This window comes from Lissotriton vulgaris, chromosome 9 (assembly GCF_964263255.1).
Source record: "Lissotriton vulgaris chromosome 9, aLisVul1.2, whole genome shotgun sequence".
NCBI classification, from domain to species: domain Eukaryota; kingdom Metazoa; phylum Chordata; class Amphibia; order Caudata; family Salamandridae; genus Lissotriton; species Lissotriton vulgaris.
In genome coordinates, this window is record NC_141697.1 from 1103068626 (window position 1) to 1103081817 (window position 13192).

Consider the following 13192-nt stretch of genomic DNA (forward strand, 5'->3'; position numbering starts at 1 on the left):
AGACTCTTTAGTACCCCTCAGTAATTCTGGTCTGAGCAGTTTGTGTCCTATCAAACCTCGAAAAACCATTAAACGTCATAGACCAGGCGCACATCTGTCTTTGCTAAAATCCTATCCATCAGTAAAATCAATTTTTGCAAAAAAAGGAAGGAGTTATAATTGTGGTATGGGGCAAAATAATGGTGATGGAGAGTTGGACGGGAATTTAATGGTGGGGTCAATGGACACAGATGATATAAAAGAGTTAAGCCTGGATGGTAGTTCAACAGGGCGGGAGACTCTCTACCCTGTTGTTACCATTTTAAAGGGGAATGGGTGTAATAGTATAATGTCGCCCACTTTGGTAGCTAGTATGAAAGATATACAGCATGTAGTAAACGAGGAAAATAAATCTGTGACGGAAATGGAAATGGACCATCAAAAATCAGAGGTAATAGAATATGCAAAGTGGAAAGAAATTGAAATCAGGGATGTTGTATCATACTCTCCTTTAGCAAACTTACTTTCTTACATGGATAATAGTAAAGATAATGTAAATGTTACACATAGGAGCCCGAGGGATTGTTCACTATTAAGGCTAGATGGTGTTTCTGAAAAATTAGAAGATTTGAAAGAATATAGTTCGCAAAATGGGCAGGCTAAAGTCGAGGACTACACCGTCCCGGATTTAGCAATCCCATTAGAAAGGAACGCTGAACGAGTAAGATATTTAGAGAAATTGCGCATGCAGGGTGGGGGTTCAGAAGTGCTCCCAAACAAACATCTATTGTCCACCAATATAGGAACGCAAACTAACATGCCCATCCTGTATAGTAGTACTCCTACAGATTTGTCTATGATTTCGGACCTACAGGATCTATCAGGTGTAGACCCTTTAATGACTTCTATTAATGAAGTAAAGGTTCCCGTACATTCTTCGTTATTAAATGAGAATGTAGGGGTAGATGGGTTATTAAGTACATTCTCCAATTTAGAAAAAATATTATTTGCAATTTTGTCTCTTTTGGAGAAAAGTACTTTAAATTCAGATCACATCTTGAGAGTCCTTACGCCAATCCTAGGAGGGATTTTGGATATTAAAAACCATAGACCGGTACACGAGAACCGTGTCACCTCTACTGCTTGTAAATCAACCCAAACGCTAAATGTACCTTTTAATTCCGACAGAGATTTAGGGCCAGATAAACCAGAAGCTCTGCAGGCAGATTTAATAAAAATATCATGCGAAGGAAAAACAACTTTAGGTGTATCTAAAGTAAATCATAATGAGTCTGCAAATGTCCCCCTGTTGGGGGATGAGACATCTGTAGATGCCTGTCTTAAGGAAAATGCTGTACGTGTTTTTCCGATCTTTGTTAAGAGTAAGTTAAATAAGCTTATAGTACAAAAAACAGATGAATCAAAGATTAACTTAGTGAGCCTAGTTGAAAAGGTAGATCTGGGTGACACAATTTTTAATTTGAGCAAGCAGAAGGATACTTTACCTCAAAAATTTGTCGAAGTATCTGATATTGTAGAGAGCTCTGTTGATGCAGGGGAGTCTCTAGCAAGGAAAGGATCCAGTAGAAACGGTCATAGGAGGAGGAAAAAATCGATGAAATATCGTCGGTTTCCAAAGCGTAAACAAAGAAAGTTGCGCTTTGAACCGATAAGTATTAATGAAACATCAATTCTAGCCTAGACGACAAAAGGTGTAGATCAACTGTAGATAATCAGAATTTAAATAAGAACCTTGGTAACGCACAACCTCTTGGGCACCAGTTGGATTGCTTATCGAGTGGGCTGATTACAGCTCCGGTTATTGTTGGGGGGGTCAAAGAAAATAACGGAGGTGGTTCTAATTTGCACAATAGTATTAAAATAAACAGCTCTGAAAACAGCCCAAGAATAGAAATACATGGTGCCGCACATGATCCGGTTGCTCAAACTTCATTGACAATGACTCTGAACATAAGTAAAGATGGGGGTGGTAATCGGAGAATGTGCCTAATTAGCAATAAGGATAAAGGGGGTAATTTAGATGATGATGCACATAGAAGTGAGTATGATGCTAATCAGGCAAAGTCTTTAGTGACTTGTGCTGGGCAAGCGAATAGGGTTATTATCTTCACTCCCCTTTTCGATGCCGAATCATTAATTCTAAACAGAAGTGTCCTCTTAAAAATCATCTCCGAAATAGAAGATCTAAAGTTAATCTCTAGTAAAGATATTGAATTAGTCCACATAGACCGGAGGTATCAGTCATATGTAACAAAAGTTACTTTTTCATCAATGGTAGTGTCCTCATTCATCCTAGCGAATGCGGATGGATTTAGGAAGAGAGGAATTGACGTCCTTACTAGTTCACTTTCATCTGATGACTCAATTAAAAATAACATGGTTTTTAGCAGTCGGCTAGGGATTGAAAACCGGGAAAATAAGGGAGAAAGCCTGTGCTTTCAATACGATGATATTAAAATAACAGTGGGTAGGGCAGTAGGAGTAAGATCAATTAAGCTCCCGGACTTGGTGGTCCAAGAGGTCATTGGTGCAGACAGAGCAGATGATGTGTCTAAATGGAGTTGGATTGCAAGTGCCCTTAATGGGGCAAATCCAGCTTCAATAAAATTAAAGACGCAGGGGTAGCCTGCCGTGTACCATTGCCTCTTGGAACATTGCTGGGCTAGGTAAAGATAATCTGAAGCTTAAATCACTGATCCCCCAGGACCCAAAGATAATCTGCCTCCAGGAAACATGGGCAAGGGAAGAATTCCAGCTGTGCATTGTGTTGCTGCAAAGAAATCACAGAGAGGTCGCGCAAGTGGTGGACTAGCAATTATGTTGAGTTGTGATTTTGTATGGGATGCAGTGATAGATATACACCCTTCAAAATGTTGTATGTGTGCTAAGTTGAGGTTGGATAGTAATTCTAAGGATCATGGTGGGTCCCTGTTTTTGGTAAACGTGTATATTCCTCCGGGAAAGGCCTCTACCCCTTTGATTGATTCCATTGGCGCTTATGTATATGATTTATGTAGGAGCGAAGACAGAGTGCGGATATTAATGGTTGGTGATTTAAACGCTAAAATAAGTGGTAGTTCTATTAAGACGTTCTCCAATGAGGATCTGGAGGAGGTCTGGTGCATTCCAGATCTCGTTCTCCCGCCAAATTTAAAAGAGGATAAAAGAGGGTTACTATTGCTACAAAGTCTTAGGGAGTTAGACCTTGTTTTGTTAAATGGTAGATTTGCAGAAGATCAACCAGCAGCATTAACTTTTCATGGGGCATTTGGCCACTCTTTAATTGATTATATGGCCGTGTCTCTCCAAATGTTTGGGGCATGTTCACAATTTAACGTGATGCCAACAAAGCTGAGTGATCATGAAATTTTGATGGTAAACCTAGCAATAAGCTTAGGGAAACCAGAACTCTGGAATCAGAGGAAGGATAATATATCTTACTCTCGAAAGAATGGTCGCACTTTTTGGTCATTTAAGAATCTCCTGAATTTTCAGTGGGTCTTTGAACATATTTTACCTGGCCTTGTTGAGGAGAACCTGATCGTGGGATATGAGAAATTTATGAGTGCCATAAAAGCATTGGGTAAAAAGCAGCATAGTGATGGAGGTGGCCCCCCAAAAATCCTGTCAAGTGACAGTAAAAAATTAAATAAGAAAATAAATGAGTTAATAAGAGCTCAATTTAAAACTCCAGCGGCATTGAGACAACGGGAGATATACAGGTTAAAACAGGTACGGAAAAGGAAATTAATAGCAGTCCGAAGGGCGGCAGAAGATGAAAAATGGGTAAAACTCCGGGAAGTGGCGCTCTCAGGGGATACTAGGATATATTGGGCGTTAATTGCCAAATATTGTGACAGTATAGAAAAATCTCAACCCATGTTGATTCCGGAGGAAGAATGGTCTACCTACATCTCCTTATTGTATGCTGCAAATATAGGGTCTGAAGAAGATGTTGGACCGTGTAAATTCCCACAAACGGTAGCTGATGTTGTAGCTCCATCAATAAAGGAAATTGAGGGATTTATTAAGGGGGCAAGGTATTCAGGGGCAATGGGTCCAGATGATGTTCCCGTGGCCATCATAAAGAATGATAGTGCCGATTGGGCAAAATTACTGTATCCATTGTTCGCTCATTGTTATAGCCTCGGGACCATCCCCTACTCATGGAAGGGAAGTGTAATAGTCCCACTCTACAAAAAGGGCCCAAAAAATTCTCCATCTAGCTTCAGGCAAATTTCTTTGCTAGACGCAACAGGAAAATTATTTGCAAACAGTATTCTAATCCATCTGCAAGAGTGGGCCTCTGAAAATAATGTAATCCCTCTTGAGCAATCGGGGTTTAGAAAGAATAGTGGAACGCTGGATAATATATCTGTTTTACAAACTCTCATTGATAAATATCCGATGAGTCGTAGGTCCCCTTTGTAAACTGCTTTCATCCATTTCTCCACAGCGTTCGATAGGGTGGACCGTGGGACTCTGTGGAGGAAACTGCTCGCTCTGGGTATACCGGGGAACCTGTTGCGTGTAATAATAGCATTGCACTCAGCCACTTGGACTCAAGTCTTGTTAGGAGGGTCTCAGGTAGGTATGGGCGAATTTTGCGAATCTCGCGTTCGCGAATTTTGTGGATTTGCGAACTCGCAATCCGCAAAATCCGCGAATTCCCGCGATTTTTTTTTATTTTTTATGTTCGCACGGGTTTCTGCAAGTTCGCGAGGGTTACGAAATTGTACAAAACGCGTGCGAACTTGCAGAAACCCGTGCGAACACAATGTGCCCAGTAGGGTATGTGCCTCGTCTTGTGTGAATAAAAGGTCAGAGAAAGATCAGTTCAGCAGATGAAGAGAAAGAAGCTCCTGGTCACAGGAACAGCACGGGTATTGCGCTCGTGAAAGTCAAGGATGCAAAGCCTATCCAGCATCACAGCTGATTTTCCATGGTAGATTTGGGAAGAAGGCACACCTGTCCAGCCTCGACGACGCTCACGATTGTTTTTGGGCTAATGAATGAGTCACTGAATTTGAGCATCAACTAGTTCGAGCGTCCATGTGTGTGTTACTATGCAATCGTCCCGAAGGGCGCAGGGGTCCCTTGAGTCCTGTGTGAGCTGTAACTATTTTACAATGGTGCCAGCAAGCTGCCAGCGCCGTTGTAAAATAGTTACAAAGTTAGCTTGCACAGGAAGCACTTAGATAAAATAAAGCAGCACCTGCTTCATTTTATCTAGTGGTTCCTGTGCAAGCTAACTTTGTAACTATTTTACAACGGCGCTGGCAGCTTGCTGGCGCCATTGTAAAATAGCTGCATGAGTGGTGGTTCAACTTTTGAACCTGTTACGTTCGCGGATTTTTTTTGCGGATTTTGCGGGAAATCCGCAAAATTCGCGGATTGCGGATTTCCCAAAAATCCGCAAAATACGCGAGCGTAACGGATTTCCCGCTCCCACTTAGTCTCAGGGACTATCAAAGAAAATTCCCACTAATAATGGCTTAAAGCAAGGGTGCCTATTAGCCCCGTTGCTTTTTTCACTTTATATAAATGATTTACCGAGCCGGTTAGGGGAATGTAAGGGGGACTCTCCCCAACTGGGTGATCTAAAGTTAAGCAGTCTGCTGTATGCGGACGATGCTTTAATAATGGATCTAACTCCAATTGGACTTCAGAGGCGATTGACGGAACTGATTAGGTACACTAAAGAAAACTTTTTAAAAATAAACATTTCAAAGAGCAAGGTGATGATTTTTAGTTATAGTGGATGTAAGGTGAGACCAAATTTGAAATGGTTTATAGAAGACGAGAGAATGAAAATTGTAAAATTTTATCAGTACTTAGGAAAAATCTTCACAAATAGGTGCTCTGCTAAAAGACATTTGGCCCACTGTAAAAGTAAAGCCATTTCGCAAGCAGCTGGTATTAATCGACTTTATCTGCAATGTGGAAAAAGACATTTCTCCCATACCATTGCGGTATATAAAATAAAGATTCCGCCCACATTAAATTATGCGATAGAAACTATTGAGGAAAGGGAGTGGGGTTTATTTGAGAAGGTTGAAGGTAAAATGTGGCGCCAAATATGTAACTTAAATTCTTCTGCGCCCATTGCAGCACTTAGACTTGAATTCGGTCTTCTTTCAACATATGTGCTCTCGATGGCAGCTTGCTTGCGGTGGTGTAATGCTTTGGTGAATGGCCAGGAGAATTTACTAAGGGCTGCATTGCACAAGGACATTTTTGAAAATCTGCTAAAGAAAAGTGTAATTTTTAGGAACTTTTTAAAATCGTTAAATATTTTTGAACTTGACATGGAAAACGTACTCCGTTTAGATAAATTATCCTTAAAGATTGTTATTAAAAAATCTATATACATGATCTCATGTAAAAGAGATCAGCAATCATGTAAGATGCATGGAAGACTTGATTGCATCTCAGGGAGCTCCATTGTTAAAAAACCTCAGCCATACGTTCTTTGGAATGTGTATCATGGAGCACGTCGAGTGCTCCTTTTATTGAGACTGAACATTCTTCCTCTAAGGATTGTGACAGGAGCCTGGGAAGGTATCCCTAAAACTGAAAGATTTTGCAATCTATGTAATGGTGGTGTTCAAGATCTTAATCATGTTTTAATTATATGTCCGGCACTCCATTTTGTCCGTCGTAAATACTTAAGGCTTGGTTTTCTTCAGTATAATATCTCTACGGCAGTACAGCTCGCAATTTCCTCATGTTTCCTCCATCTGAATTAATGTGTTATAAAATATTTTGTTTTTTTAAAGAATTTTTAAATGTCTATTGAAAATGGTATGGGTTGTGAGAAGTTCGGGGTCTTTAAGGAATGTTTGTGTTTATTTAATTAATTTTTAAGGTGACTTATTTTGAAGCACTATAGACACTTTAAAAGACCCGTAAGAGTAATATCCTAATCATGCCCACACTACTTCTACTGTACCTGTAATAATGATGTTTGATTCTGTTTGATGTTTTTTTATGATGTATTTTAAACACTCTTACTTTTCTTTTGATGCGCTTGCACTTTAGTAAGTACTGTTGGAAATTATGCATGGTTCTCTCTTTTTAATGGTCTCCTCCAAAGCAAATCAAATATTGACATTCTGGGACTCTTGAAATCGTTTTTTCTGGTGATAAGTGTACTTGTTCTGTTATAATCAAGGTTAATGCTATATCATGCCCCTTATCGTGACACTATAGATTAGTAATAATTGCTATATAAGTAAGGAAAATTGTGGGTAAAAAATTCTTCGTTCTTTTTGTAATGGCGTTTTTGATATTAACTTCTTTGTATTAATAAGTGTAACTCTGAGAATGATTTTTAACTAACATGTTGTGTATAAGCTGTTTTTATTTTGTATTTTATGTGGAATTCCTTGGAATTCCAAATCATAAATAAATAAACTTTGACTTTGACTTTTGCATGGAACTCCCTGCCCCTGGAATTACTGAACACTAAGGACCTCAGACTTTTTAAAAAGCAACTTAAAACCTTCCTCTTCAAGCAGCTGTTTTAAATTCTTCGCTCCATCAGGTCACTGTTATTTTACGTGCCAGGACACTCTTGAGTATTTGTGTGTGGTACAAATCCATTATAACATAACATAACAACATTACCAAGGCTTGATTTAATGATACCAGCCATTATTCCCCCTTGAGATAACAGGTATTACTTTTTTTTAGGGAATAACACATGGACCTGGTAAGACTGGGTGCAATGCTGCAAGTTTTAATAATTGTTTTAATAATGGGCTACAATCAGCATGCAATAATTCTGGCCCCAGGCACACCACAACACTTGTGAATACTGCACTGGGCAACTCACAATGAGGGTGATAAAAAGAGGCTTTACTCTTTTCTCCATATTGAACTACTGCGAAGTTAATATTTTGGTGCAGCTTTCACCTAGTTTGTGAATAAAGAAAATAACCACAGTCTGACAGTAATGCAATACAGACTCATACTCTAGTGAGAAATAAATGGGTTATTTATTGTTGGATGCGTAATTGAGTTGTGAGGCCTGCACAAGTTATGGTCAATTTACTCACGGCTACCTGCGCTTGGTAGCCAGGCTGAGTTACATAGTAATCCCGCTTGCTCAGCCCACACAGGTGTGCAGAAGCATGTACGCATGTGTTCCTGTGTAACAAGTCAAGAGCTTCTTACCCCAGTTGTGTAGCAGCAGAGCTTACTTTAAAAGACGCTTACTGGCACTTAACACAACACTCAAATGCCTTCTTACAAAATCTACAGTGAGGGAGACTCAGTGAAACTCAATGTGGAAACAGGCTTCATTGTTGATTATTTACAATCCTATGAGTATGGTTAGGACAATAGTGACTGAATTGTAGATTTTGAGATAGCTGCTGACATTGCGACCAGGAGGCAAAGATTTTAATCCAGGCTTAGGCACATGCTCAAAAAATTACATATGTTTAGTCTGTGCAAACCACTATATCCTCTGCTGCCTGAAACAGTAAAGTGTATAATTTAAGATGCATACGTGGTAAACGTGTAATTTTAAAATCTGCAAAGTGAGCTGTATAGTACTGTTCTTATTCAACAGTTGCATCCCACCATCACCATTCCTTTCTGACATTTCTAATAATAGAATCAACACACGACTCTAGTCTATGTGCACCCACTCATATCCATGATGCTCCTGCTACAAAACAATCTTCTCGTAAATTGCTCCTCAGAGTTAGGTCTGTGGTATACCAAAGACCCAATATAATGTTATTAATAAACCTCTCCACATGACAGAAAGATGATAACGTTCACCTCCAAATTCTTACCTGTACAAATATGGATCACAAATTGGTGGATTATCGTTAATTCCTAAAATCTTCACTGTAACAGGAATGGAAGCACACTTAAGATCTTCGTCACATACTTTCACAGAAAAGGATTGAAGATTAACAAATCCAGTTTCTTCTGCATCCATTTTAGATGATATGATCACCGTTCCGGTCTCTGTAATAGGGATAAGAAATATGGCAAATGTTATCCTTTTTCATATGTACATTTATTTATTACAATCGAGACGTATCATTTTTAAAGACATTCTGAAACTGTGGAAGGGATTACTGTTGAATTTAAGCATGCATCTATTTTGATCTCGGGCTAAAAGGACTAAACCATCCACTGTAGGGGACAATGTTCTAAATTGTGGTTGCAGATTAGAGTTATGGCAGTTTTACCCTACCTTTCATCATCGCAAGGTAAATGAACATCTTTTATCAGTGACAAAAATGCTCTCCGGTGAAGAATGATTGGACCACAAATTAGACTATTTTACTTTTTTGTTCTGTTTGTGTGTGTTGCTGCCTGTGTTCACAATCAATAGTATAATGGCCCCGATACACTCTTTTACATTTTCCGATATGACTTGTTATTCGGCCCAGACGACAAACTACCTATTACTAAATGTACAAAGACGACACACTCCTTTCTATTTATATAAATTGTATACATGTATTCTCCGACAATTCTCATTTTATTCCCATTTTAGATGTTTTGGAACCATTTCACAAAGGCCTGAAATAGTGTGTAAAATAGTACTGAACGAGTACTACTCTTGATCCTCCAAAATGCATTTTTTTAAAGGCCTCATTATATTTACCAAAATGCTGATCCATTTAAAGGGGATACCCATAAACCTAGTCTCTGCCACGTGGAAGGACTCTAGCCCTGTGCTAGTAAAATGCATCAAGGAGGCATGGAGATGGTAACATTAAAACTACTTCCAGCATTTCATCCAATCAATGTCTATCAATTTTTAACTTTCAAGCAAGGGACACTGGGCCTGATGTAGGCTTTGGTGGGTGAAGTCCAGTTCATCAGGGTGATGGAGGAAATTACCTCTGCCACCAAGATGGACTACCATCTACAAACTTTAGAGATGACCACCAGCCCTAGATAATCTTTGGACCTTAATAGGAAACCTTCAAGGTACAAATATTTTGATCGATGGCGGCCGTTGATTTGGACAGCCATCCACCAAAGTTTAAAAAATGTTTGTTTAAAAAGCAAACTCCCAAAGACCTAAAGTCCCATCAGGTGCTTTCTGTCAACAGAGTCAACAGGGGCTCCGCCGACTGAAAGCTTAGGTTAGACCATCTCTAAATGATACTTTAAATCCAAATGGTCTTGCAATTGAAAGGTCTCCCGTGTTTATAATTTACCCGTTTCTGGTAATAATCTTTTCATTTCATTAGAAGCAGGTGTAAACGTAGTAACTTAGTAACATATTTTTCTAAGAGCGCTATTTCGGGAGGGTCTCCCATATTGATTCTTGGTTATTATTTTTTGCCCTTTTCCTTGCTCTTGTATGGCTGTCTCCAGATATTGTTTGTGTCTCAGCTTATTTGATAGGCATTATTCATTATAATAAGCAATTTCGTTGCAATTCCTGCATAAACAAAGAAATTAACCATATGGCAGGCTCAAACAAAGAGCTCTTGGGTGATAACTATAAAAGCAGAGCACGTTGTTATGGTGAGCCTGATTCTCATAGAGGTGTTTATTATCAAAAGCCCGCCCTATATGCTAATTACTAGATCCATTAAGGGTATCTGAGAGTCAGCAAAAGAACAGTAGTAGCCTAGGCAGTGAAGAATCTGAATTCTGCTTTCTAGCAGCACATGTGCCCTTGAAAAAAAAACTAAGCAACAAACAATCACATGCATGGTATGCTCTAGTTAATTAAAGGCCTGGAGAGTTTGTAATTAGGTAATTTATTGTGGATGTCCACAAGGTTGTATGTTTTCATGAGCAAGTATGCAATATTAGCATACTCAACTTTGCATGTGGAAAATGGGATTTGTATAAGAAACTATGGCATATGCTCAAAAGACAAGAGGGGCTGTATTATAGAAGGGGCCCCAGGGACGCAATGGCATGTGCACCAGCATTTTGCACCCCTGGGCATTTTGTAAATACAATAGGGCCAGCAGGTGCTTGCAGGCCCCTTCCTGTAACGTAGTTTACTCCAAAGCTAAATGTGTGTCAGTGTGATCTCAATGAGACATTTGCAAAAGGGCAAAGTCCTAGGCAAATGAGGCAGTGCTTTGCACCTCACAATATTGCAGAGTCAGGCACAGAGGCAAAGAGGCTGTTAGGAGGTGAACTGAATGTGAGCAGCATAGGGATAGCACATAGTATGTGCACCCCATGAACTATTTTTGTGCACCAATATTTATTATAATATATATGGCTATAGTAGAGAGCCACTAGTGTGAATACATGGATTCTAAATCCATATCCTAACTTAGGGGTCAATTACCATGCCAGCCGGAAAAGCTCCAAACGGCATCTGATTCGGTCGGACCGAATTCAGAAGCCTTGCTTCCGACCAACTCGGACACATTTCTGGACAACTGATCATGATGTCCGGAAACCGTCCGGAAACCGTCCGAATTGGTTTTTAACAGCATTCAGAGTAACAGTGTTGTTCGGAGCTGACTCATACAGGTCTCCGAGTTGTGTTTTCGGATGATCAATTAGTATGTTGGATTCGAACTGCCCTTCTGAATCGGTTGTTCCTACACGGATCGGCTGCCGGAATCTAACTTTGAGGGGCTGTAGCAGGCCCCCCTTCATCCTGGCCCTCTGACTCGGGCCTGCTGTGGTACCTATGGGTCCCCTCTTTCCCTGCATGCACTGTTTGGCTGGCACCATGGGGTGCCTGGCACAGGGTGCAAGGTTTTCCCCAACCACCCAATTTTTCAATGGGAGCCTGTGTTCTCATTTGTAACACAGGCTCCCATTGAAGTTAATGGGAGTCCGACTGAATGGTGTCCGAACACACTGTAATCGGTTGGTTGGACTCCTCGGACCCGAGTCATTCGGAAGACATTACGGAACCGATTTGGTTGGACTGCTTTTCGGGCTACATCGTAATCGGTCCTGAAGATGTAGCAAAAGTTGTTAACAAAAGTTGTTACCCACTGCAGATATGTCATAAAGGAATTCCAGTATTCTCTGACACCCCACTTTGAGAGCTTTTCAGAGAAGCCTGGAAAGCAGAGATCACAGCTTCTAAAACACAGAAAAGGGACGGCACAGAGAATGCTGGTTGTCAGGAAGTCAGATTCTTTTACATTTGTGGAGGCCATGTTATGTATGGCTGCCCCATCCGTTCTCTGCCCCTTTTTAGGAGTGAAAGCACAGGGAGATGATGTAAGGAACCATACATAACAAATATATTGTTTGGGAAAAAGTGAATTACGGGGATGTTTTCTCCTCAGGGTTCAGAGTGACATCAGAGACAACTTGCGCTTCGCTCTTGTTGTCTATCCGAGTTCAAGTAGAATCCTTTGGTTGAAATTATCCTGCTAATTCATTGTTACCCATCTATAATTATACATATCTAAAACTGCTGTAAATATATATATGCCATAACAATTGTATCTGTTAGCCCTGATTATTGTGCACCTCTATTAACTGTAAAATATGGGTTTCCAGGATCAAGGCGGAAGGTGAGGTCATTCATTTGGTCAGCATCTGTTGCAGTGCATGTGTTCACTGTTGTTCCAATGGGTCGCTCTTCATACAGTTCTATTTCCACTTTAGATCCTGAAGTAGAGGTTTCATCCTTGGTGACCTGTTTTCCATCAGAGATGCTTGAAAATCTAATTAAATTTAAAAAAAATACTTTAAAGATAGAAAAAGTTATCCAGATTGACAGGTCTGATGCAAAATGTTATTTAGTATGACAAAAGAGTCCAGAAAAGAAGAGAAATTAGCATACTGAGGCAAAAGCAACCCTTGGTATTGGACAAAAACATTGATTTCAAACCTGATATTTCATAAGAATTTCGACATGTTCATGTACTATTTTATCTAATTTTCATAAATGACATCATGAGTGTTTACAAAATGTTTGAATATTTTCTGTTTGAAAAACGTAATTGTAAAAAATATGTAACAGGTTATATCTGTATTATGGTCTATAGTATATAGAATAATATATATTTATATTATGTATTATGGTCCAGATGGGCTACTTTGACTTCTGGTCGCATTGACAGATTACCCAGCCTCCAGGCTTGACGTTTCTGGACAGAACTCTGCAACGGGTAGTTGTGATTTGTTGCCCTAGAATAAACAGAGTAACGAAAGTACATCCTTTAAACCATGAATTCCTTCAATGGCTACATAGTAGCCTGCTCTTAATGAT

The 13192-nt window shown here is 39.7% G+C and overlaps 1 protein-coding gene across 1 annotated transcript in view; it reads right to left on the reverse strand.

Annotated features, from left to right (window-relative positions):
- LOC147692864 (cadherin-related family member 3-like) overlaps positions 1-13192 on the reverse strand; it is a 650553-nt gene that overhangs the window by 323581 nt on the left and 313780 nt on the right. Inside the window, exons 7-8 of the mRNA XM_086939084.1 lie at positions 12448-12644; positions 8808-8985 (exon numbers count right to left, since the gene is read on the reverse strand). Coding sequence (XP_086795210.1) covers positions 8808-8985; positions 12448-12644 — 375 coding nt within the window. The remainder of the gene's footprint in view (positions 1-8807; positions 8986-12447; positions 12645-13192) is intronic.